General features: G+C 50.2%; 4 protein-coding genes across 4 annotated transcripts; 2 read left to right on the top strand and 2 right to left on the bottom strand.

Moving 5' to 3' along the window:
- Positions 1-54: 54 nt before the first annotated feature.
- On the top strand, positions 55-2,061 carry UCRPA7_813 (putative atp-dependent rrna helicase spb-4 protein; the record flags this gene model as incomplete). Its single annotated transcript, XM_007913405.1, has 3 exons — positions 55-834; positions 892-1,016; positions 1,599-2,061. The coding sequence occupies 3 exons, from the start codon at positions 55-57 to the stop codon at positions 2,059-2,061; spliced, it is 1,368 nt and encodes a 455-aa protein (XP_007911596.1).
- Positions 2,062-13,698: 11,637 nt separating this feature from the next.
- UCRPA7_814 (putative vesicular-fusion protein sec18 protein) lies at positions 13,699-16,313 on the top strand (the record flags this gene model as incomplete). Its single annotated transcript, XM_007913406.1, has 3 exons — positions 13,699-14,180; positions 14,240-15,929; positions 15,981-16,313. 3 exons carry the CDS (start codon positions 13,699-13,701, stop codon positions 16,311-16,313), a joined length of 2,505 nt encoding a protein of 834 aa, XP_007911597.1.
- Positions 16,314-16,410: 97 nt separating this feature from the next.
- Positions 16,411-17,732, bottom strand: UCRPA7_815 (putative homocitrate synthase protein; the record flags this gene model as incomplete). Its single annotated transcript, XM_007913407.1, has 3 exons — positions 16,411-16,439; positions 16,644-17,671; positions 17,725-17,732. 3 exons carry the CDS (start codon positions 17,730-17,732, stop codon positions 16,411-16,413), a joined length of 1,065 nt encoding a protein of 354 aa, XP_007911598.1.
- A 915-nt stretch (positions 17,733-18,647) lies between these two features.
- On the bottom strand, positions 18,648-19,898 carry UCRPA7_816 (putative erythrocyte band 7 integral membrane protein; the record flags this gene model as incomplete). The annotated part of the gene is made up of 4 exons (XM_007913408.1): positions 18,648-18,941; positions 18,995-19,371; positions 19,436-19,642; positions 19,703-19,898. 4 exons carry the CDS (start codon positions 19,896-19,898, stop codon positions 18,648-18,650), a joined length of 1,074 nt encoding a protein of 357 aa, XP_007911599.1.
- Positions 19,899-24,386: the final 4,488 nt, after the last annotated feature.

Genomic DNA, 24,386 nt, shown 5'->3' on the forward strand with positions numbered 1-24,386 from the left:
TAGGGCGTTTCCACAAGAGCTGACCGTGCCTCAAGGCACAACTTGCAAGCGGCTATGCCTCCGGAGAATGCGCCCAAGAAGAAGGACCTTCGGGCCTGGGACGCCCTCACCCCTCCACTCTCCGACTTCATCCTCGACGCCGTTCAGTCTATGGGCTTCTCGCGAATGACACCGGTACAAGCCGCAGTATTGCCCTTGTTTCGCAAGAACAGTGATGTGGTGGTCGAAGCCGTTACCGGTAGCGGAAAGACGTTGGCATTCCTTCTGCCAATATTGGAGAGAATCCTTCGATCAGAGGAATCGCTGAAGAAACACTATGTCACCGGCATCATCGTCAGTCCTACGAGGGAGTTGGCAATTCAGATCCACAATGTACTGCTCTCGATCCTCGCATTCCATCCTGCCTCGGCCGAGATTCTTCTCTGTCTGAAGACCGAAGAAAAGCGACCTACCACGACCGAGCCTGTTATCGTCCCGCAGCTTGTCGTCGGTGGCTCAACGAAGCCGCAAGCAGATCTCGCCTTCTTCGTGAGGCACTCCCCGAACCTTATTGTTGCAACACCTGGCCGATTGGCCGAGCTGCTAGCATCTCCACACGTTCATACCTCTTCCCTAGAAGTCTTGGTCCTCGACGAAGCCGACCGACTCCTCGATTTGGGTTTCAAGGGCGATTTACAGAGGATACTGGGCTATCTTCCCAAACAAAGAAGGACAGGCCTATTTTCGGCAAGCATGTCCGAAGCAGTGAATGAGTTGATCAGAGTGGGATTACGGAACCCGCAACGTGTAGCAGTTACGGTCAAGAGTCTGAAAGATGGCGGCGTCGTAGAAGAGGTAAGTGGTGTCCGTCCTCGAATGAGCTAACCGTGCGGGTTACTAACTACGGTTTAGAGGAAAACTCCTGCGAGTTTACAAATGACATATGTGATCACGCCTGCGAGCAAGAAGTTCCCGACTCTGATGCAGCTATTGACAAACCTGGAACCAAGACCGTCAAAAAGCATCGTGTTTTTGAGGTATGTCGTGAGGTACTCTCAAGTTCTATACCTACAAAGACTAATCGACTGCAGCACATGTTTCGCGGTAAAGTACTTTCACAGAGTTCTACCAGCTCTACTTCCTAATGGTTTCAACTTAATACCATTGCACGGGAAACTCGAGCCGCAAGTCCGAGAGCGAAACTTTGCTGCATTTATGTCTTCTTCAACACCCACTGTGCTCCTTACCACAGATGTAGCAGCAAGGGGTCTTGATATACCGTCCGTGGACCTCGTTGTTCAAGTCGATCCACCATCGGATCCAAAGACTTATATGCACAGGGCTGGACGCGCAGGTCGAGCAGGGAGGAGAGGGCTTGCTGTCGTCTTTCTCATGCCAGGACGGGAAGAAGATTTTCTGCCATTCATGGAGATTCGCAAGACCCCATTGAAGCCTCTCAAGACGCCAGTATTAGATGTATCTCAAGAGGAAGCAGAGTCCGCCTCGAAGAAGATCAGGAAGCAGGCGCAAGCGGACAGAGAGGTGTTTCAGATGGCACAGCGCGCTTTTGTCTCCTGGGTCAGAAGTTTTCTCGCCCATCGAGCGACCTCGATATTTAGAGTCACCGACCTCGATTGGGTGGACCTCGCAGCTGGCTTTGGGCTCCTTCAACTGCCAAAGATGCCAGAGCTCAAAGGCCTGGATATAGACCGGGCTCTTGGCCTCGGCATCGATGTTGAGGCCATCACGTTCAAGGACAAGTCTAAGGAGAAGAAACGGCAGGCCGAGATAGCTGAGAGGGAGGCCAATAAGGATGACATAGATGCTGCTGCAGCACAGCGTGCCCAGAAGAGGAGGAAGAACGAGGCCTGGAGCGAAAAGCACGAGAGGGCAGAGACGAGAGTCGCGAGAAGAGAGAAGAAGCAGCGGAAGAGGGAGGCAGCTAGACTTGCAAGCATGACGGATGTTGAGAAGGAGGAACAGAAGAAGCTTGACAAGATGATTGAAGAGATCAGGCAACATAATGAGCAGCAGAAAGCAGGGGCGGCCGAAGACGACTCATTTGAGGGCTTTGGGAATTAGATTTGTCCCCTATTATAGCGATAAATATTGCTACATGACATCTGCACGAAATTGCCAGAATGGCCACAATGTACGATCGAAATCATAATACTACCATACTGTCCCTGGCTAGGCATCATCCTTTCTCAAAACCATTGCTCACAACATCAGATTGACTGGATCAAGGGGCTACACTACTATATGCTCAGGCGATTCTGGTATCCTCCGAAACGATCTTATCCTTTTGGACAGCAGCCGTGACATCCTGCTCAGCTGCGACCTCCTCGGCTTCCAACATCGCATCCGCCTCCACCGTCAGCTCTTCAAAGCCAATGCCTATGCTTCTCGTTGCTGGAGGGAATACAAGGCTCAGAATATAATAAGCCACACCACTGATCACTACTCCTGGGATGTATCCCAGATTCCACAAGTGTGTCCCTCCTGAGCTAATTCTCACGGCGCCGAAAGAGGCGATGAAGCCCAGGAATGGCAGGATAACGCCAATGATCCAAGAAACAATGGCACGCAGATTCCATCCTCGGTAGAACCAGTATCGAGAAGAATTATTACCGATATAAAGGTCGTGGACGAAATAATTACCTCTGGCGACAAAGAAGTAATCAACGATGCAGATTGCCGCAAATGGCCCCATGAGAATAGAATAGCCCGACAAGAGAGTCAGGAGGCTCTTTGCGCTCTTGATGATTTTCCACGGGACGATGGGGAAAGTGAGCAGTGCATACAGCACCTGACCTCTGCGAATGTTGACCCAGCGAGGGAGGTGGCCAGAGATGTCTGAACCGAAGGGCAGGGAGTTGGCCGCAACATTGGTGCCAACAATGGCAACGGCGAAAGCAGAGGAGGCGGAACACGAGGGCTCTTGAGGCAGAGCTCATCTCATAGCAGTCCAATGCCGTGCTCAAGACCTCCCATAGATTCCAATAGGCCTTTCCCCAGAAGTTGGAGGTCGCACTGGCCACCAAAATGCCGAAGAGTGCAGCAATAGCGCTGAAGAATGGGTATGTGATGAGCTGAGACCAGGTTTGATCACTGGGCTTCCGTGCCCAGCGAGCAATGTCAGCTTGAGCCACAATGAGAGCAGAGCAACCACCAAACCCAGAATTGAGCGCGCTCATCCAAAGCCAGCCATAGTACGAAGGGTTGCTGATCTTTGGCGGAAACTGGGACCAATAGAGCCTCCGTTCAGGACAACTGCCCAATTCAGAACTCCGAGGCAGGCTGGTGCAACTATGCATGACTTGGCAACGAAGTACCAATTCAATTTGCGTGGATGGATAAGATAAATGGCATGGAGAAGACTCAAAAGATGAAGAGCGCGACCAGCATCTGCGTCGTGGTCCCCTGAGACTCTGGTATTGTGTTGCGAACATTATGCCGGGAAGGCCAAATGCAACGGAGACAGATCGACACGAAGTTTGCTCCATAGTAGGCATTACTGCAAACCAAATAGCAGCCTAGAGGGAATGATAAACAGCTATGTTGATCCGATCCAATTGCTTGTAGTTCAGCAGCAACTTACCACAACACAACGCGACACAATGGCGAAATAACTCTCCCGCATGCCAAAACTGGCTCGAGCCTGAACTGGAAAGCCAATGTGGTAAGCCGCAGGCCCTCGTCCGTTAGCGACTAATAAGACTACTCCGATGATATGCGAAACTACAACAGCTAACCAAGCTGCGTACCAGGGCATTCCCAAGCTTATCATAGCATTTCCAGTTGTCCAAGTTCCCGTTGCCAGCGAAGAGGCAACCCAAAACGAGGTAAAATGAACCCAAGTCCAGGTCCGAAAGGCGGGTTTTGTGGGAACAAAATCAGCATTGGACCATACATGCTCGTCTCGACTTAATTCGGACGCGGCCGTGGCACTGTATGGGTTCTGGGGAGCCTCAAGCTTGTGTACGACATCTTGCTATGTCGTACTCTTTAGGCTAGTGAGTCGATTTCCGAGCATGATTGAAATAAGGTTGATTGTGGAGTGATTTTATCCAGATCGTTCACGAGTTGAAAGAAGAATTTCAAGGAGAGTCTTTTAACAGCGACTTTAATGAGATAAAGATATCTCTGGCCATGTGCAAGAAAGCCAAGAGACTCAACTCGATGGTCGGTCGAGAATAAATACATTCTCGTGGTTCACTCCAACTCAGAAGTTGGTTTGATAGAGTTGGAAGACACTCTATCTCGCTGACTGGAGCGGACACTTCTGATTCGTTGGACATTCGACAAGATTCCGTATAGAACTGACGGTTAATCCAACCTTGGTCATAGCCCCGCAGAGGTTCTGTCGTCCCATGGTGGGAAGCTCCAAAAGAAGGAGCCGATCTCATGATGGAATATGGTCAGTGGTCAATATTTAAACCCTACCCCGTATAATACGAATGTCATGACTGATGAGCACGATTGGGACATCAGGTCTGGAATATAGTCATTCCTTTTCCCATCATGTTGCAATCCCACATTGGCTTCGCGTCGACGATACATGGACTAATATTGATTACTCAAAGCATCCAGATACATGGATGAAGCCGCTTACAAGAGGTGAAGTAACCGGATTGGTTGAAATACCTGCGAGTTGGTATCTTGATGATCTTCCCCCTATGGTTAGTGCTTCGCCTCCTTACTTTCTCTGCATTCAGCAAGACGTGCATGTATATTGATGAAGCTTATTCTCCATACACATTTCTCAACACGAGGAATTACTAATAATGGATTTGGCCGACAAATTATATGACACAAATGTTCATTAAATCTATGCCAAATTCCCATGGGTGGGTACACCCGTCTGTGGTTGAGGATTTGTGGAAAGACCATTTTGATTATTTATGAGCATTATGACAACTTTTGTTTTCCTGTGACAATCCATCCAGATGTTTCCGGTCATCTCCATGCTCTGAAAATGCTTGAGAGGTATGTGGCAAGCAAACTATGCATTTAAGTGCCGGGTACTAGCCAGATATTGTGTGCTAGGGTCATACAGTACTTGTCATCAAAAGAAGGCGTCGAGTTTGTGAAAATGGAGGATATATGCGATGAGTTGAAGTCTCGAAACTCCCCTCCCGCTGGTGCCCGCCTACCGTCTTCTCCCAAAGAAAGTGTTTTGCAGGCAGACCATGAGGTGTAATCTACTGTATTGATCAAACCAGCCTCTTGTCAATGAGTAAATCAAAATTGAAGCGTGACTACTTAGAATTTTGTTCGAGTAACTGAAAATTTGGATTATCTGAGAGTTAATAAAGTAGCTCGGAATTGTAGATCAGTTTCAATACCTTTTACGTCTTTTCATGGACAGGGGCGGATCGTCATAAGTACGGCCTGGACGGTGTGATCTTGGGGCTAAGAATCCAAGTAATCCTCCGCCGAGGTAATGAACATTAATTTTGAAGGGCGGAGATACTCAATGTTGCGAGTCGTAGTATTTATCAAGCTCTCAAATATTATGCTTATTACTATAGGTCTATTAACTTCTATAATAGTAAACCTTTGTTGAGGAAGTAGTGATACCCCTGCTGTAATGCTCCCCAAATCTTGCCCTCTTGGAGCCACAGACGGCCTGCCGCCTTAACAGGCGCTAAGCAGGCACTAGACAGGGTGGGCACAGGAAGGCACCGGGTGGCTCACAAATAATTATGGTTTGGTCAAGTTGGTGATGCCAACGGTCAACTCTTGGTGACGGCTTTGACAGAGAGTCGGTTCAGGTGGCTTGATGTTAAAGCCAATACAACGGGTCTTTTTGCTGGCGCCACATGCTGTGTCTTGGTTTTCTATACAATGTCGAGAAGATGCTCTTTTAAGTCTGTTAGAACTTTACCCTGGCTCGAGCCTAGGATTGGTGGAAAAGCTAACATAATCAAGAGTTAGTGTTTTCAGCACTACATATCTAAGGTTCATGGTCCTCTAGTATATAAAGGTTACCATTATATTGATATTCACATAATGCTAGTCAGCTTGTGCCCAATTTCTACACCGGAGCATGGAAAACACGGTCACATGTCTAATCAGGTGGCCGCGCACGGTTCCCAAGAGGACGGACTGCGTAAGACGTAGAGAACTGGCGGCCTGCAGGCTACCTCAACAAAATGCACACAACTTAACCCCAACTAATCTTGCGTAAAACGTGACAGCTGGGCTCTGGAATAGACCGGCTTATGATTACTTAACAAACTTCAAATTCATTATCACTATGATTGAGTATCAACAACTTCATGGCAAGAAGATGATCCGACTCTTGCACGTCAAGCCCGGGCTTATATCAGAACCCATAAGGTGCGAGCTTGTGCCCGTCTCCCTGCTTGACAAACCGCTATACGAAGCTCTCTCGTACACGTGGGGTGCAAGAGAGAATCGAGCAACTATCACGTGCGGCGATAAAGAAGTGCCTGTAACGAGAAACCTGCTTGCTGCACTTATGAGGTTTCGGCACGTACATAAGCCACGGATTATCTGGGCTGACGCAATTTGTATCAACCAAAAAGACAATGACGAAAAGACAGAGCAAATAGCTCTCATGAGCGAAATCTACACCCATGCACAGCGTGGTCTGATTTGGCTTGGGAAAGAGGAGAATGAAGACGAGGTTGCATTCTCGATTATTCGCAAACTTGATGTATTCCTGGACTGGTACAAAGTGGAATCGCGAAGGAGCTTCGCCGATCTTCAAGGTGGCTCACTTGCTCTTCAAAATCCAGCTGTTGCGGCCAAGATCCGCAATCTTGCAATAACGCCTAGCGAATGGTCATGTCTCAACTCATTCTTTCGGCGATCCTGGTTTAGCCGAGTATGGGTGATACAAGAAGCAGTTTTAGTTGCGAATGCACCCTTACCCACCATACTTGCCTGTGGTAATGCTGAAATTGCTTGGAGTCAGCTAGCGAAAGTCGCAAATGGAATAGTCTCTTTGGGTCTATTCTTCTATTTTGGGTCTGGAACAGGCTCGCTTCGTGGACTTGGTCATATGGCTCTCTGCTTGATGGAAAGACTTCGGCAAAATGATCGAAATTCACCGGCACGCAAGCTGATAGCCATGCTAGATTCAACACGCGAATCATGTGCAACTGACCCTCGGGACAAAATTTTCTCCTTAAATTCTCTGGTAAATCAAGATGAGGCTCGTCATCCCCTGTTGGTTCCCGATTATAAGAAGACGTGCTCTCAAGTCTACACAGATATTGCCATATACTTCTTCCGAAACCACAAATCACTTGATCTCCTTCAGCGCGTTCCTTGGACTCTCCCGCAATATGGAGGCTACGGTAAGATCATGGATCTTCCTTCCTGGGTTCCGGATTGGAGCGTGAGACACGTCGTTCCTCGGTTTCCATCGCAATCCTATTCTGCAGGGGGTGGCATGTGCGTTGATTTTCGACTCTGTGGAAATGACCAAGTATTGAGCGTGAAAGGAAAGATCTTGGCGCGTCTTGACCATCTTATGGACCCCGATATTATTCAAGCTGATCCGACTCAGAATTATGATGAAGGAATTATGTCCAAATTTCGTTCGACATTTGCTTACAGCAAGAAAAGGTACCACGCTTGCGTGTCTGCTTGCTGGAGATTGACAGGCCGACCGATCTTAGTCAATGTACCAGCTCCGTCTCCAGGAGACAGTTATGCGACAGGAGAGTCTTTGCAAGACGCTTTTTGGAGGACTTTGATCTGCAACATCAATATGCAAGGCCAAAAGGTCGGCAGTGAATATGGGAATTACTGGCTCTCTCTGCACCGATTATATTGCCAAGAAGCTGAGAACCTTGTGTATTCGCATAAACTTGCGGACCTTGAGGATATTATGCTGTTTGAAGAGCCGATGTCAATGTTCTCGGGGGGGCGCAGATTCTGTACGACCTCGAATGGTCTTATGGGATGGGCTCCTCAGCAGGCTCAGGTAGGGGACGTTGTGTGCATTTTCAAAGGATCACCAGTACCATACACGCTTAGAGAAATTCTTCTCAAGAACGGAGTTCTGCCGTTCTTAGTTCGGCCCTTTTCTCGATATTTCCAGTTGATCGGAGAGACTTATCTTCATGGTTTCATGGACGGGGAAGGTGCTTTGGATAAGACTTTGGAGTGGACCGAGATCATGATATGCTAGAGATGTAAGCATTCGTAGCGAGGAGATGGTTTCCTTTGTTATACTATATCCGGATGATACTATGTCACATCCCACATTGTCTACTCATGGCCATACGCTTGACAAGAGTAAAGTAGCACATATTCTACGCTTTCACAACCCCGTCACCCACTTTCTCTGGTCAATATCATAACAATTGTAAAGGCTTAGTCAAGTTGGCTTTCGTATTGTGATTGAATATGTGGTGTCATGCCATGAGGGATTACAACCGACGCCAGGTACCTTGCCAACCTAATGAATCACTCCTTTGTTGACCAGTGGGACTAATGATGACCCCGAGCTTGGTGTCTAATCCATATTCTAATTCGTACAGTCGCATGATCATCAAGCTCAGCCTTATCCCAGAAATAAAGATCTAAGCAAACATCTTCCGGGCACAAGAGACTTTGTCTTGATGCAGTGTCGTATTCAGTAAATATATAGAGAAATAGTTTGAGGAAGTTATCATAGTCTTTGGGCAAAAAGGCTATAAATTTCCTTCATATTCATATAATCTGTGAGTCATTAGTTAGTAGATCATAATGTTGTGCGATATCATATTACCTACTTATCTTCGGCAAAATGCGGCACTCTGCCTGATGGGGCGTCCGAGACTCTCATGATCTTATAGATCCGAAAGCTAGATCTTAAAGGTGCTCCCGACAGATATCTTACATTAACAGCTAGACTTTCGAATCTCTTATCCCTTGCCATAGATCAAGGCCACGACATAATACCGGCCTTGCAAGCTGCTTTAGAGGTCTGTCCATCAAGTCAACTATGGATTTCGTAATATTAAACGCGGATGACCGTATTGAAGGATTCAGTTCCAATATTTCCAAGCAATATCTGACAAATCCACTAAGAAGAAATTGGGAAGCACTCTCAGATATTTGTCAGCCATGTGACAGCATCGGCATGATTTCGGAGACAAGGTGTCATTCTCTTGAGTTAAGATCCGTCCTCGATATCTTCCTGAAAGGAACTTTCCTGCAGATGATCCCACCTCGTCTATCTAGGGGAAGCTGCTACTACCAAGAGCTCGAAGGTGATTAAGCTATACACGTATAGGCGGGAACTGCTCGTACGTGCATTTCCAGCCGAGGACCCGATTCAACCACCCTCGACCAAGTTAAGCCACCCCAGCTCAGCCACTTCAGCTCCACTCTAATTTTTCTGGATGCTCCTCCAAAAATTCTCATCCAGTCAAATTCAAATAAAGACAACCCTAATCCTAGGTTTCTCGTCTGAGAATTTCTCTCGAATTAGAAAGCTAAAACAACAGCAGATTTCATATTATCATACTAGTCTTCTGAAATTTCTCATCTTGAAGAGACCCTCGTATGAGAAACCCAAGATTAACGGCATCGTTTGAAGTTTCTCGTTCGAGAGAGATTCTCAGATGAGAGGCCTAAAATAAAGAGTGCCCTCATTTGAGCTTTCTAACTGTAGATAAAATATCGTCTGATATGTTGCCTCATTAGAACGTTCTGAAATTAAAAAGTTCTCAGAGGATGTCACGGACCTAGCCAGCTTGAGCCTGGTGAGCCGGGTAGGTTTGTATGGGCCTGTCTGATTCCATTTTCCGCTTTCGGCAATTTTAACTGCGGTTGGCAGATTGAGACTCCCAAATAGCGCCATAGCCGCACACTGAGGGTGGTACCTATCGCGTACCTGTTGCACACCCACTGCACATCCATTGCACAGTTAAAAGCAGCGGCAGCACCGGCCCACTCACGAAAAAGGAAATGGGCGCAGGCTAGGTTCGGGCAGTATTTTACTCTGAACTAACATCTAACACCCTGGTGGAGGGGTACCAGTACCTCAAATCTGTCTATTAGATATTAATATACCACCCAAGACTCTTTAGGTATCTAATAATTCTTTTATGTTACACTGAGTGCTAACTTCTATGGTTCGCTCATGGCACGATAAGTGCTCGTACGGCAATCCTGCAGAATCTGCTGTCGAATAGGTTCCACCACTGCATATTCCACTTGTATGCTTGCTTCACTTCGAGCTTATGACCTGTGAAATGGGTAAGTATGAGGATTAGATCGATGCTGACGTTCGCTTTGTGGAAGTTTGTGGGCTATATTTGCTGAGTACTGGTCGAATTATATTCCAAGTGCGATGCGTGACTGTATCCTGCCAAGGTTCCTCAGCGTAATCGAAAAGCACTCTCAATCGCTGAGCTGACAACAGGATATGACATTATCCGATCATGAAGTCCAAAGTTTGTGATTTCTTCTCGAACGTGACCCATACTTGTCCATCGATCCACTGCCCAACCTCCCGCACCGAGGTCACTCCTTTTGCTACGTTTCTCGACTTCGAGTTGGTCATATGATATGCCTTTCGGCATGGATGCGTTGATTGCATGCCAGAATAGCGTCTCGCTGTGTGTCCATGGAATGTCATAGTCGTCCTTAGCGTGGATGATGGATATGTGATACTTCAGCCCTTCGTTATCTTGCCTTTCAAGTCCTTCGCAGCGTTGTATGAATTGGACAAGCTTCACTTTACTCGGCCACTTGCTGCGTATAAATGTGTTGAGAAATGAGAGCATCGCTGGGAAATAAGCCACGGGATCAAGGATCGGAATGACACCTGCTATGCGGTATGTAGCGGTGAGGAGCTCTACGTCGACGAAGGGAGCCACCATAACCATGCCAGAAAAAAAAACTGGCTCCGTTTTCATTGCTAGATGATGTACAAGCGATATAGCAACAGCTGTCCCAAGAGATTGACTGAAGATAGCGATGCGTTCTGGGGGAATGCCCGCTGTGTTCATTGCCCACTCCGCTAGGGTTAGAGCATCTGTCAAAAGCCCTTCTTCAGAAGGGTTGCCAGTGCTGGACCCAAACCCTCTGTAATCAATCGCCACAGTATGGATCTTATCAGGGGCGGTGGCGTACATCGCTCTATAGCTCGGTGGCCGCCAGCCCGAGCCCAGAGTTCCCGCTGCTCCATGAAGGTATAGCACTAAGCGTGCTTCAGGGTCATCGCGCAGAAGTTGGAAGCCTAATCTTGCTGTGATATCCGAGACTAGCCCATCAGACTCTGCCATCAGATCACTCTCATGTTTCGTGTATAGATTGATTGGGATGATGTGCCATGCATGCAATATCTCGCCATCAGGAGTCGATAGCGTGAAGGGCGTGACTTGATTTCGTAAGAAACCCCACTGCTCTGGTACATTGACATCTTTAAACCATGTCATGGTAATTGCGTTCAAGTAAATGGCTTGATTTTGGAAAAAGGGAATGGTGAGAAGGCTGAGGAATAGCACGTAGCCTCCAATGCACGCGACGAGCGTGTACAGAACGGAACGCACCACAGCTGGGAGCCCCATCATCTTAGAGGCGGCAACTGTCGACATCTTGTGATGCGATGAGTGTATCCGTCCTGGTCCCTAGATTTTGTTTTGTCTAAAGAGTCAAGCCGGTAAAATTAGGAAAAGTCCACGATGACTCCGAAAAAAGTTGTCTGTCTTGAAACATCAACATTGAACGATGAAAGAGGGGCAGATTGGGCGCCTGAGCCCTATTTCACACCTGTCCAATCGGGTACCCAGTTCTGCGGCAGAACTTCATCGTAGGTGACATTGTCTGCGTGAAGACAAAGACATGCCACCTCGCCAGCATGACTCGAGTGGGCCATCCACTCACTTATCGCAGCTGTGGGGACATTCAAACATCGTCGGACTTTTAATTGCTTGTCCGACTTCCTTCTTCTCCCGACAGAATCATGCTGTTGAACAAGCGGACAATGCGATTGACGGGTAATCTGTGCCACTAACATTGGCATCATATCAGCAGTACCGACATGTCAGTGGCTTCGTTATTTGTTTTGCTCAATGGCGCTCGCATCCAAGGAGATATTTCATTACTCCTTTGCGTCGCGGAGTTTCGAAGACTTTCGCTGATAGCGCCTGACGAACGACACCGAACACTTATCACCCAAACACACGGCATTCTCAAACTAGACATCTTCCTTTCCGGCATGGCTAATCAAGAGGCAAAAGTGGCGGCCCCAAGTCTTGAAGGAGATGTGCAACCCGCCAAACTCAAAGAAGACGTGCTGCTTGAAGAGACAACTCCCTTCGATATGACAGTGATGACGTGAAGGAGCTAGTCAGGAAGCTTGACTAGCGCATTATTCCTTTTCTCTGGGGTTATGCAGTTCTTTCGGCCTTGGATGTAAGTGCTCCATTGTCAACCAAAAGACTCGAAACGGTTGTTAACGCGAGATTTAGAAAATCACCATCTCCAACGCAGCTCTATACGGAATGAAAGTGACAATCATCTTGTCGGCCAAGTGTACAGCTGGGGTAAGTTGAAAACAAACATCCTGCACATGTTGCTTTCATTATCTTCGTCAAGGCATAGAAACTAACCTGGTGCTCTTAAGTCGGATCAATCTTCTACTTTGGATATCTTGTGGCTCAATTCTCTGCAGTGCATCTTGTCTCTCGATTTCCTATCGGGAAGTTTCTGGCTGTAACTGGCTTTGGCTGGTCGATTATGACTCTTCTCATGGCCGCCACACACAACGCCGTAGGTTTGCTAGCACTAAGATACTTTATGGGCATGATGGAAGCGCCTGCGATACCATTCTTGACTCTTGTGACGGTGATGTGGTACCTCAAGAGAGAACAGGGTATTCGAGTTGGTATCTGGAGCTCAACCGTCGCTTCGGTATGTCATCGATGACTCGATAATCAGGCTCGGTCGCGCAACAAACCACGAAACGGAGACAGGCTAACATTTTATCTAGCAAGAGCCATTTTCACCAATCATACCCGGATTTCCAATTGAAAGCAGTTGCTATAACAGATGAAATGTATCGATCTGTTGCCGTTGCATGGTCGGCGGAGTAACAATGATGTGACAAAGGGATTTAAGGAATGCAAAAACTAGCCTGATGAAGCAGATTAAATAGAGGTTCAGTTCATGTGTATGCTCTAAGTAAATGGAGATATGGACTTCAGGTTTAGTATCAACCTGGCAATTCTGCTTCTCGAGCTAGGTACCCGATCATGTGGTGTCTACTCATCGTCAAGACGTACTGCTATGTTCCTTCTCAAAGTTTGGCGATTAACAGCTACGGGGAAAAGACTAATCAGATCATCCATACCAGGCCGTTCCATTGTCGGGGGGATCAAAAGAACACTTAGTCTATATACTTGAAGATGAACACGTTATGGGAAGAGTCACTATCAAGAAAAAAGTGTTGTTGTCCAGTGCTTCGCCCCTGAACCTTAGGGTAGACGCTAGACCGATTCTGGATAAGAGGGACCCTTAGCTGGGTGGCGGCCCTGGGGCTGACAGAGGCTGACAGGGACAGCTCTCCTGGTTACGTAGTCTGTTGGTCAAGTTGGTGGGAGGCAGTTGAAACACCAACAGCTTCACATGCTTCGAGTACAAAAGAAGGGAGCTTCCTCACACACTTCCATCCTCCCAGCGTAACCTCCTCCACGGCCGATACGTAGCGATCTCGTGCTACATCACCCCGCGATTGTGCACATCATGGATGCTCGAAATTCCCTGTTTGGCCAGGGCCCCCGCGGTGGTCGGGTTGGCATACCGTCCAACCCAGGTGCATCTCGCTCGCAGTCCGGCACACCCCAAGCCATGAACCCTCAGCCGTCACCGCGAATGCCCTCCTACGGCCAACCGCAGCAGCAGCCGTCATACAACCAGTCATACTCCTCTCCCGCCCCGCAACAGCCACAGCGATCCTATCCGCCCGCCAGCCGTGGCCCCGCCATGGAGCTCCGGCTGTATAAGCTCGAGGACAAGAACTTACAATCTCTCTACATCTTCGGCAACATCTGCGCCGTCTCTCCAAGCGACTTCCCCGGTAACAGAGATGGCACAGACATACATCTCAAGTTGTCAGGGCCCCAGCTCCGGGGGGAATATGTCGTCACCGCCCGGCCGACACCAGGCTTCCCCTCAGGGTGCATTGCACTCAGCGACCCGCAGAGATCCTGGGCGGGTATAGCTATGTATGTTGCCTTTCAATCCTTCCTACCTTAAGGGATCAAGACTAACCATTTTGTTCCAGGACCGATACCGTCAGGGCCGAGCTGTACGATCCTTTCGAGCGAGGTGGTAGGGCGTACCTTGGCTCCGTCGACGTGGAAATTGGTTTCGCATCGACTCGCAAGACGAACTCATCTGTCTACGACCAGGAGACCCTTTCAGACCTCTTCCTGAAGACCTATCAGAACCAAGTGCTGGCACCGGGTCAACGACTGATCATGGACTTCAAGAACACCCCACTGCTTTGCATCGTCTCCACGGTCCAACTCGCGGACCTGAGCATGGAGAAGCAAGGCGAATCTGAAGCACCTACAAACACAGACCCCAACGCGCGGGGTATCCTGACGAATGTCACCGACATTTCCTTTCACAAAGACCCCAAGGGAGGCTTAAACCTGAAGGGATCAACCAAGCGAAACGCCAATCCGATTCTACGGCCAGATTTCAAGTTCGAGGACATGGGCATCGGTGGTCTGGACGCGGAGTTCTCAACGATCTTCCGAAGAGCGTTCGCCTCCCGTATCTTTCCTCCTGCTTTGATTGATCAGCTGGGCATCATGCACGTCAAGGGTGTTCTTCTATACGGCCCCCCCGGTACTGGAAAGACACTCATCGCTCGTCAGATCGGAAAGATGCTGCAAGCCCGAGAGCCGAAGATCATCAACGGTCCCGAGGTCTTGAACAAGTACGTTGGCCAGAGTGAAGAGAACATCCGTAAATTATTTGCAGATGCGGAGAAGGAATACAAAGAGAAGGGAGACGAATCGGAACTACATATTATCATCTTTGACGAGCTCGATGCTGTATGCAAGCAGAGAGGATCAGGTGCTGGAGGCGGCACAGGAGTTGGCGACAGTGTGGTCAACCAGCTTCTTAGCAAGCTGGATGGTGTGGATCAGCTCAACAATATGCTCCTTATTGGTATGACGAATCGTAAGGACATGATTGATGACGCTCTTTTGCGTCCTGGCCGTCTTGAGGTCCAAGTCGAGATCTCCCTTCCAGACGAGGCTGGCAGACAGCAGATCTTGAAGATTCATACCGCAAAGATGCGCGACAATGGCAAGCTGGCCTCAGACATCGACCTGAATGAGCTAGCGGCCTTGACGAAGAACTTCTCGGGCGCCGAGTTGAGCGGTCTTACAAAGAGTGCAGCGTCATTTGCTTTCAACCGTCATACAGCAGCTGGAACCATGGCCAGTGTATCGGCCGATGTGTCCAAGCTCATGATCACACGCGATGACTTTATGAATGCACTTGCGGAAGTCGTGCCCGCGTTTGGCGTCTCCGATGAAGAACTTACCAAGGCCATCAAATACGGCATCATCAACTATTCCCCAAGCATACAAACCATCTTCAACAACTGCATGGTACATGTTGAGAGGCTTGAGACGTCAAGACAAACATGTTTCTCAATGCTATTCCATGGTCCAGACGGCAGTGGCAAGACGGCAATGGCAGCTCATGTTGCCAAGAGCTCAGGCTTTCCTTTCATCAAGATCCTCACGCCTGATGCATTGATTGGGTTCAGGGACGAGATCGCGAAGAAGGATCACATTCACAAGACTTTCACAGATGCTTATAAGTCTCCTTTGAGCATTCTCATCATCGACAACATTGAGCGTATCATCGAGTGGAATCCTGTGGGACCTCGAATGTCGAACACCATTCTCCAAGCGCTCCAGACCTTGATTCAGACAGACCCACCAAAGGTTAGTATACCATTACACTATGCTAATAAGACAATACTAACATATTCCCAGAACCACCGCTTGCTCATTATTGGCACAACGGCGCGCCGCAGTGTGCTGGAGCAGCTAGACTTCGCCTCGGTCTTCTCCAAAGAAGTCGCGGTACCGGCAGTCGGTCAATTGCGGGATCTGGATGCTATCTTGCGCAGCCAAGAGGTGTTTGGCGACGAGAGGTCTCTCACTGAAGCCATGAATCTGGTCAACGAATATAGCAATGGTTCTAACCAGGTAGGCGTGGGCATTAAGAAGATTTTAGACGTCGCGGAGACAACGAAGGGCCTAGAAGAGGATATGAAGGCAAGCTGGTTCGCTGAGAATCTGGGCGCGTTAGTAGCTAGACGTTGATACGGCCGTGTGGGTATTGTTGTTATATAGAGCCGGGTTGGAGGGTTCAATATTGAATAGCTAGACGAGACACAGTCTACAAAAGGACAAAACAATGTCAACGATCATGGAAAAGTGCCTTGTTCTCTAATATGCCAAAAGTGTCATTTTGGGGTATCTTAAAATATCAAAAACTCCAACAATTGTCTCGTCGGTCGTGATGGCTACGATGTCTATGCCTGCTGCGGTCATCATCACGTCGTTCTCGGTCATTCCGGCTACCATCTCTGTGATCCTTGTGCCTGTTCCTGTCATGGCGATGGCGCCTGTCTCTGTCCTCGTGGCTGCGACTGCTATGTTTTCGCTCTGAGCTGCGATCTCGCTCTCTTTCCTTTTCTACCGCGGGCCTAGGCGGCGCATCAAGGTTGAACCCGTCGAGCTCGCCAATATCAACACCATCACTCCTCCCTTCCCTTCTCCGTCGCTTCTCTCGCCTCTTTTCCTCCCGTCTCAAATCTTTCAATTCCCTCTCCCTCTCCTCCGCCCCCCTCTTGCGCTCTTTCTCGACCTCCCGCACCTTGCGCGCCCCGCTCTTCATCATCGCCAATGGATCATTCGCATCCAGCCGCGCCGCCGAGCGCGCCTTACGCGCCGGATCCTCGTTACCCCAGACGTCCTTGGTGGGCGCATCAAACTCGGCCTCTTCCTCCTTAGCTTTCCCATCGCCAGGCTTGATATACCACGGCGCCGCACCACGCGCGAGCCCGCCGTCCCGCCCCGCGGCGTTCGCAAAGCGCATCGTGTACTGGTCTTCCTGCTCGCGGCGCTTCTTGGCCGCTTCTCGCTCATACTCGGGGTTCTTCTCGCCCTTTGCCGCAGACGCAGAGGCAGAGGCAGACGCGGCCGCCTGGCCGCCGAAGAGATCAATGTGCCCGGCACTGTCCACGATAGCCACGTCTGTCGCCTTACCAGGGCTCTGCGCCGGGCCCTGACCACGACTCAGCTCCTCGCGCGCTTTGTCCCCGGCCGCAGCGCGCTCGCGGACAACGCGCATCTCAAAGTCCGTGTCGTCCTCGCCGGGGCGCTTGCGCTTCCTGCGCTCTTTTCCGCCACTGCCGCTGCCGCTGCCGCCCAGCCCCTCCAGAGGATCGCGGTTCCGATCGCGCGAAGAGTAGGCCTCTGGCTCAGGCTCCGGCTCCGGCTCCGGCAGCGGCGGGGGCTCCTCGCCTCTCAGAATAGCCAGACGCCGCGCCGCATCGGCCTCCTGCATGCGCTGCTCGGCGGCCTCCTCGCGGGCGCGGGCGTCCGCCTCGTCGCGGCGCACGCGGGCCACGTTCTCTGCGTTGTAGACGTTCCATGACTTCTTGCCGAGGAGATGGCTGCGAAGGGGTGGTTAGTTGGCAGGGGGACTGAGAGGATGAGTAGCACGTACAGAGGCATCGTTGCAGTGGACTAGCTGGGTAGGTAGCTATGGATCTGAGACTACGGAGCGGCTTGAAGGTTTTGCTCTTGCATGCTCTTCATGACATAATACTAGAAAGAAGCAAGACGTCTATACGGTGGGGCCTCAAGCAGCGCATGGGCATCAAGGAGCAGCTGGAGTGGAAGGTCGAGGTTGGATGGTGGAGTTGGCAGCCTTGCGTTCTGGCTTGACGCATGAACAGCCCTAAATGTGGGGACGTCTTTGACGAAATTGCCCCTATGCAGCAAGCGGGTTAAAGTTATCAGATGGTGGCGGCCCAGTTCCAGAGTCCCCATCTTAGTTACCTCGTCAACAAGAGGAGCCGTGTTTCTGATTGTAAGACATTTCCCTCGGCATCACTACACAGCACATTACAACAATGCAAACAGGAGGCACGGTGAGAAATAAACGAATGTTTGGTATCATTAGCCGACTAAAAGCTACCCCAAAAATCAAGGGTACAACTCCGTCCATTCCATATCGCAATTATGTATACATCTTCGCAAACCCCTTATGAAAATCAAAAGAGAACGAAGCGGGTATCCTGTCGGCCGAAGCCCCTAATTGTCGCTCCAGCCGGCCAGCCCATCTGCCGTTCAGGGGTATCCGATTTTGAATCTTGGTCATTCCATTGCCCTCCACACATCTTCCTCTCTCCGTTTCAGTAGCCATAATGGTACACGCGATATCGTCGTGTCTTGGATTTATTCGATTTTGAATGGGTATAAAAAGCGCAGTAAACATTACTGGAAATCAAATGTGGTGATTTCTTGATATAGGGTCAACCAGTCGCGTGAAAAAGGTGGGTGGAGAAAGGTATCAAGTCGACCAGCCTGTTAGCCGAGACCAAGACCCTATAGTCAGCACGACTGGTCTTTTGATAAAGAAGTGATTTAGATGTTCTCAACAACCCGAGCATTCATGGCTTGTTGAAAACTGGAGTCCTGACCTCCAAAGTCCTTGAAGTTCCCACTCGGCTCTCCACCCTCGATCGGCTTGGAGTCGGCCATCGCGGCATTGAACAGCGACTGCTGGTTCGGCATCGTCTGGTTGGCGGCGGGCAAAAAGATGACCTTGCTGTTGGCCGACTTGGCCATGGCTTGCATGGCCTCGAGGTAGCGGATCTGCATAGCGGGTGCTGATGAAAGAATATCGGCGGCTTGACGCATCAGCTTGGCACTCTCGACCTGTCAAACTGGTTAGCAATTTTATCATCTGAAATGCACTCAATGAGACAAACCTCAGCCTTGGCAGCAATAATCTTGGACTCTCCAATACGCTTGCTCTGGGCGGCCATGGACAGAGACTCCTGGAGCTCCTGGCTGAAAACAATATCCTTGATGAGCATGCTCTCGACCTGGACACCCCAGCCTGTGGCAACATCCTCAATGATTTCACCAATGGACTGGGCAATCTCCTCACGACGCTCAATGACGTCCTGGAGGATGCGGGCACCGACAACATGTCGTAGTGTCGTCTGGGTACGCTCAATCAGGGCCTGTCGCACGTTTGTAATACCGAAAGCAGCCTTATGGGGGCTGATGATGTGGTAGTAAATAACTGAGGTGAGGTTAACTGTAACGTTGTCCTTTGTCATGCAGACTTGCTTGGGAACCTCTGTAATGCGAATCTTTTAGCGATTGTTCATTTTTCGGTTTGCGCGTGCTGCTGTGCTACTTACCGACAATCTGAATCTTGACATCGACCTGGATCAGGCGCTCGCTGAGAGGATTGACTTTGACCAGGCCAGGGTCGACTGCCTTGTAGAACTTTCCAAATTTGGTCACCAGACCAACGTTACCCTGGTTGACATTCTTGAATGGGTTGGGGCAGCAGACACAGCAAGGAACGGCTCCCATGGTTCCAATAATAGCGCCGAGGCCGTTGACTGAAGTAGTTCACGATCAATATGCATTTCTTTAAGCTACTGGGGGACGGATCCACATACGCATGCTGCCGTACCAGCCCTTGGGGTTCGCATCATTGCCGACGATGCTAGCATAGCTCCTTTGCAGGTCCTCCTCGCGAGGAGGCTGAACGACGGTGGTCATGTTGGCCTGAGCACGGAAGCCAGCTGCGCTAGGACCGTGGCCGTTGACCTCGGGGTCCTTGGAGGAGCCTCCGGTGCTGCGTGGAGCGTCCATCTCGGTTGTTTATGCGGTGGTGGTGAAGATGCGTTCGTGAATGCGACACTGGACAGGGAAGCAGAGATGAGGACGAGGGGGAAGCTTTAAAGTAGTGTAAGATCGACCAAAGGAATAAGCGCAGAGCGATTGAAGTGTGGATTGTATTGGATGGCCTGGCAAGAAGAGATCGGAAACACTTGAAACGGGGTGGTGGCTCTCAGCGAGTATTTATGATTTTGGCGTGTCAATCAGTCAGTTGCTTCACAGTGACCAAAGTACACCACACTACAGTAAGTACCTGCGCCCAGGAGGGCAGTGTCTGTGGAATGGGGGACCCATGGGTGGGGAGGTAAGCCTAGTGGATAGAGAAGGCAGGTGCGGGCTAGGGTTGGCAAGGGTCCCAAGGTTGGGTTGCAGCTTCCCCCAAGAAACACTAACACCTGATTCGAGGGCCCGTTGCTGTGGGGTAGGAAGGTACTGTCCCTCCATCTTACACTAGAAAGGGAAGTGCGAAGGAAGGTAGCACCGGCACAGCCCAAAAAAGAGGCGTGAGCTGATCGCGTGAGGACGATGATGGCTTCTAGTGTTCTACCTCAAGTAAATGATCTCCCTCTCTTGTTAGTAACGCCAAGCGAAGGCTGTGGAAACGCTAGCAAAGATACTTTCACCAAATCGAACACGATCAGTGATGATACCTCGATTCATTGAGAGTAGGCAGTTTTTACTCCTAATACCTACCTACTCCTGATGCTGCGTTCTCCCTGGTCTGGAGTGGTGTGTGAGGATATGCACGACACCTACTATACAGTAAGCTCTCCAAACTCAGACTCACAGTACATTCACTACTTTAGGTACCGAGCTCCATTTTACTTTTACTGTTTAGACGCAGATACGAAACGATACGGAGGAAAAGGGCACCCATGACGACAACCGGTTCCCGCATCCTGGTGGCACGGCGCCATCAATCTGCCCGTCTAATGATGTTCATCACAGCCTTCGCAAATCACTGCTTGTTCTTTCACTGCGCGAATTCTGCCTTCCTGCTTACCTTGCTCCTTTCATTCAGGCTCCACGATACCTCGCCTTCCACCATAAGCGGGCGATGTTTGATGTGTCCCCCATAGCCCCAATTCGCCAGAGGCACGGTTCATCCAAAGGCTCACTAACTGACGGCCAGCCCGCCAACAGTCATCGAACTGCCCCCGAAAAGAGTCGGGTGCCTAGGAAAGCCAAAAAGAAGCGCTAAGCTGCTGGGCGATCACCATGGAGCTCACGGAATTCTCAGTGCCGAGCGGACGCTCGCTCGATGGGTGGTCACTGCTCTGTGCTACTGTTTCTTCTGTGCGTTGTGGTGTGTCATGACTGTTGGAGCCACGCCACCCGCTTGGCCCAATCTTCTTGGGGCTCCCCAAAGCGGGCACCAAGTTGCAGCCGGCGCTCCTGGGGTCTTGTCCTAGCTTGGCCCTCCAATGAGCTCCAGCAGCCCAATCACCACTGTGCCGAACTCCGCGACACCTATCGAGAGCTTCGAAGGGGCTCGATGGCGTCCAGGAGGGGGTGCCGTTGAAACAGAAGAGGGGGTGCTGAGACGCAAGACTTGGCTTCATGGAGAAGCCCCTGCCTCCCACGCTATGATCTGTGTGATATCTGTGCGAAGAGCGAGCGCCGAGGAGGATTGGTTGGCATTCTTGACCAACTTCAGCGTGCCGGTCCCATATTGTTGCACAAAGAGATGTGGCCAGTCTCTTCCTTCTGCCTGCCCGTGATACCTATCTACCCAGCATTGGTAGACGCAACAGGACTTCGCTTAACACCGTGTCAGTGAGGCAATTGATATTCGTGCCGCGGCTATTGTCCTCAGGAGCAGGTACGGTGCACCATCCGTCATCAATTGCCTGATGATTTCTGCTACCTTCTTACACCCTCAGAGAGGGCGAGATATGGGTGCCCCGGGAATTACAATCGTATCTGCTCATTTGACCATAGAGACTCTAGCTTCATGCAGGCCGCGAGTCCATTCAATACATGCTACAGTCTATCGTTCCACGAACCACGGGGTGCATCCAGATCGGGGACAGAGAATGCATCTCGCTCTGCGACATCACCTTTCGTCCAAAAGGGTGTCCGATACGCCCTACTTGTGATGCGACCAGTCACAAGTGAGCGCTTCCGTACTGGCAGGTTAGCCTAACTTAAACCCCCAGCACAGCCCCAACCCATGCCAAGCCCGTCACTTCAACCTCTCCCGGCAACACGAACGGCCTGCAGCGACGGTGAAGCTACCTAGCTTCCCTAGTCTTGAAGTGACGTCGTCCATTGCTCCTCCGGCGACGGCGACGGTATCTCTCCCACGGCACATGACCCGAGATCAGCATAATAACCTCTCGGAACATCCACCCGCCTTGTGCAGTGGCAAAGACACCCCATCCAGAAAACTGCCACGCGCAGAACCTTTCCAGAATCCTTCCATCTTCAGAAGGTAACGAGCGACAATTCACTGCCTCAACCGAAGCGGGCTTCGAGGTCACCAATTGGGTAATTCGACGTCGTCAGTGATAACCCAGCATCAGAGCATTCAGGCCTAATACGAACAATCCTCAGGCCGTCATTATTTGGAATATTGGCCTACTCCAGGGGTATTGGCTGTCAGCCTCGAAGGGCCTTTGTACGCTATCTATCAAAAATGAAAGATTCCACCACACTCGTTAGATCATGGTGAGCGGGTGCTCGGCTCCGCCACCACCAGCGGCCGAAAACATTAACATTAGCCCGAGTTCTTTCAGACTGTGGGAATCGCTTCCGCCAGTGCGATACTATCCTCTGTAGGATCGCCTAGGAGCCAATTTCTTGGCCCCCAGGGGCTGAAGTCGAATTGCACCGTAATCCTTCGCCAACTGCCTTCCTGGGATCGCATCTACTGCTGACAACATGCTGAAAAAGGCTTCTAAGCCACAAGATTGTGCTGGAATTGTCTTGGATCAATAGGCTTTTCGCCAGGCTTCTAATGCAACAGTGCAACGTCAGGCTTGACCCAGATGCTAAGAAATCGGCTGTTAAGCTTATCGGCTCGCATGGGGTCCAATCCCAGAGCTCTCCCACGACCAGGAAGCATCATGCGGGGGGTCTCATAGCGTGATAAATCTCGTTAAGCTCGGATATGGAGCCGTGTTGCGCCATTCCAGTAGGTGTTCCCTTCTAGACCGCTCTGTGGCCTACCGTGTACGGGCCGCTGGCCATGCGGCACAGCTAAAAATCCCACTGTAGCCGGGCGTAAAAGTCCAGGGATCTGACATGCGGCCTCAAGAACCCGAATGCAACTCTCCACTCGTGATATGCCCACAGGCGCTTGCATCGAGCTTTAAAGAGCAAGATGCCAGATCCAAACACCAATTGACAGTATTGAAATTACGCGTCGTCGAACATCGTGACCTGCTATGCATGTCATCAAGAACCACGGACTTTGACTGTCAAAGAATCATTGGCAAACCAGTCGAACTTAGCATCTCGGGCCAATAGAGGTTGCATAGCCACGCGATGCTTCTAGGGGGTTAGATTAGATCACCGTTATCAGTTCGCCATAGGCGCTATTGGGCACCGGAAGAAATAGGTCGAAGGAGCTATCACGGCACGGATGATGAGAGTAAACAATTGAAGAATATGCCTCACTAGGGACGAGTCACTGATCTGCTCCGTGGCGATGCGCCGAACCCATGATTGCAACCTGTGAAGACCACGTCGTCGTCGTGTCGTCGTCATCTATACTACCGGGCAACAACATTTCAATGGCGCCCTGATCCGACTTTCTCGTAGAGACCCGACGCTTCTATGATGATCGTCCGTTTGCTGATCCATCTAGTCTAGACGTCTGAGCCCCTGAACAGGCTGTGTCGCTCCGCCCCTATCTTCTGGGCCATTACTCTCGGCGCTTGGGAAATGCCAAGCTGCAGCATTATCTCACTACAATGATCGTGCTCGGTGTCTTGCTTTGTCACTGTCGCTGTGGCGGAACTTGAGTTCTGAAGATGATTGCCTCCACCGAGATTATGGTTGGCAACAATCGTAACGTTTTGCTGTCAGGGCAAAGAGGGATAGATCTTAGCTAGAAAGCCAATTTCTGTGAAGGCCTAAGTGGGAGTAGTCGAGAGATGTCCCGTCTTCGATAGCAAAAATTCATACTCTCCTCTATTTTCTTCACGGAGAGCATCATTTGCGGGACATGTGTCTTCTCCAGCCATTCCTTCCTACATAATTTTGAACTCCTATACCTCTATCTCCATCTGACTAGCTTCCAAACCATCTCTCGGCTGCCTTCTTCGACGACTGCGTAATCGGAATGGTCTTGTCTCCGTCACTGTCACGACGTTGATCAAACCTCTTTGTCCATGACTACCCTCACGACACGGGAGCGTCACGTCCAGTGCTACCGCCCACCACCAACAGTCCCAACTCCCGTCCACGCTGGAACCTGGGTTTAGATAATCACCTCCTATCGACGCTCGACAACAT

The sequence above is a fragment of the Phaeoacremonium minimum genome, assembly GCF_000392275.1.
Source record: "Phaeoacremonium minimum UCRPA7 unplaced genomic scaffold PA7_03_scaffold_44, whole genome shotgun sequence".
Taxonomy (NCBI): domain Eukaryota; kingdom Fungi; phylum Ascomycota; class Sordariomycetes; order Togniniales; family Togniniaceae; genus Phaeoacremonium; species Phaeoacremonium minimum.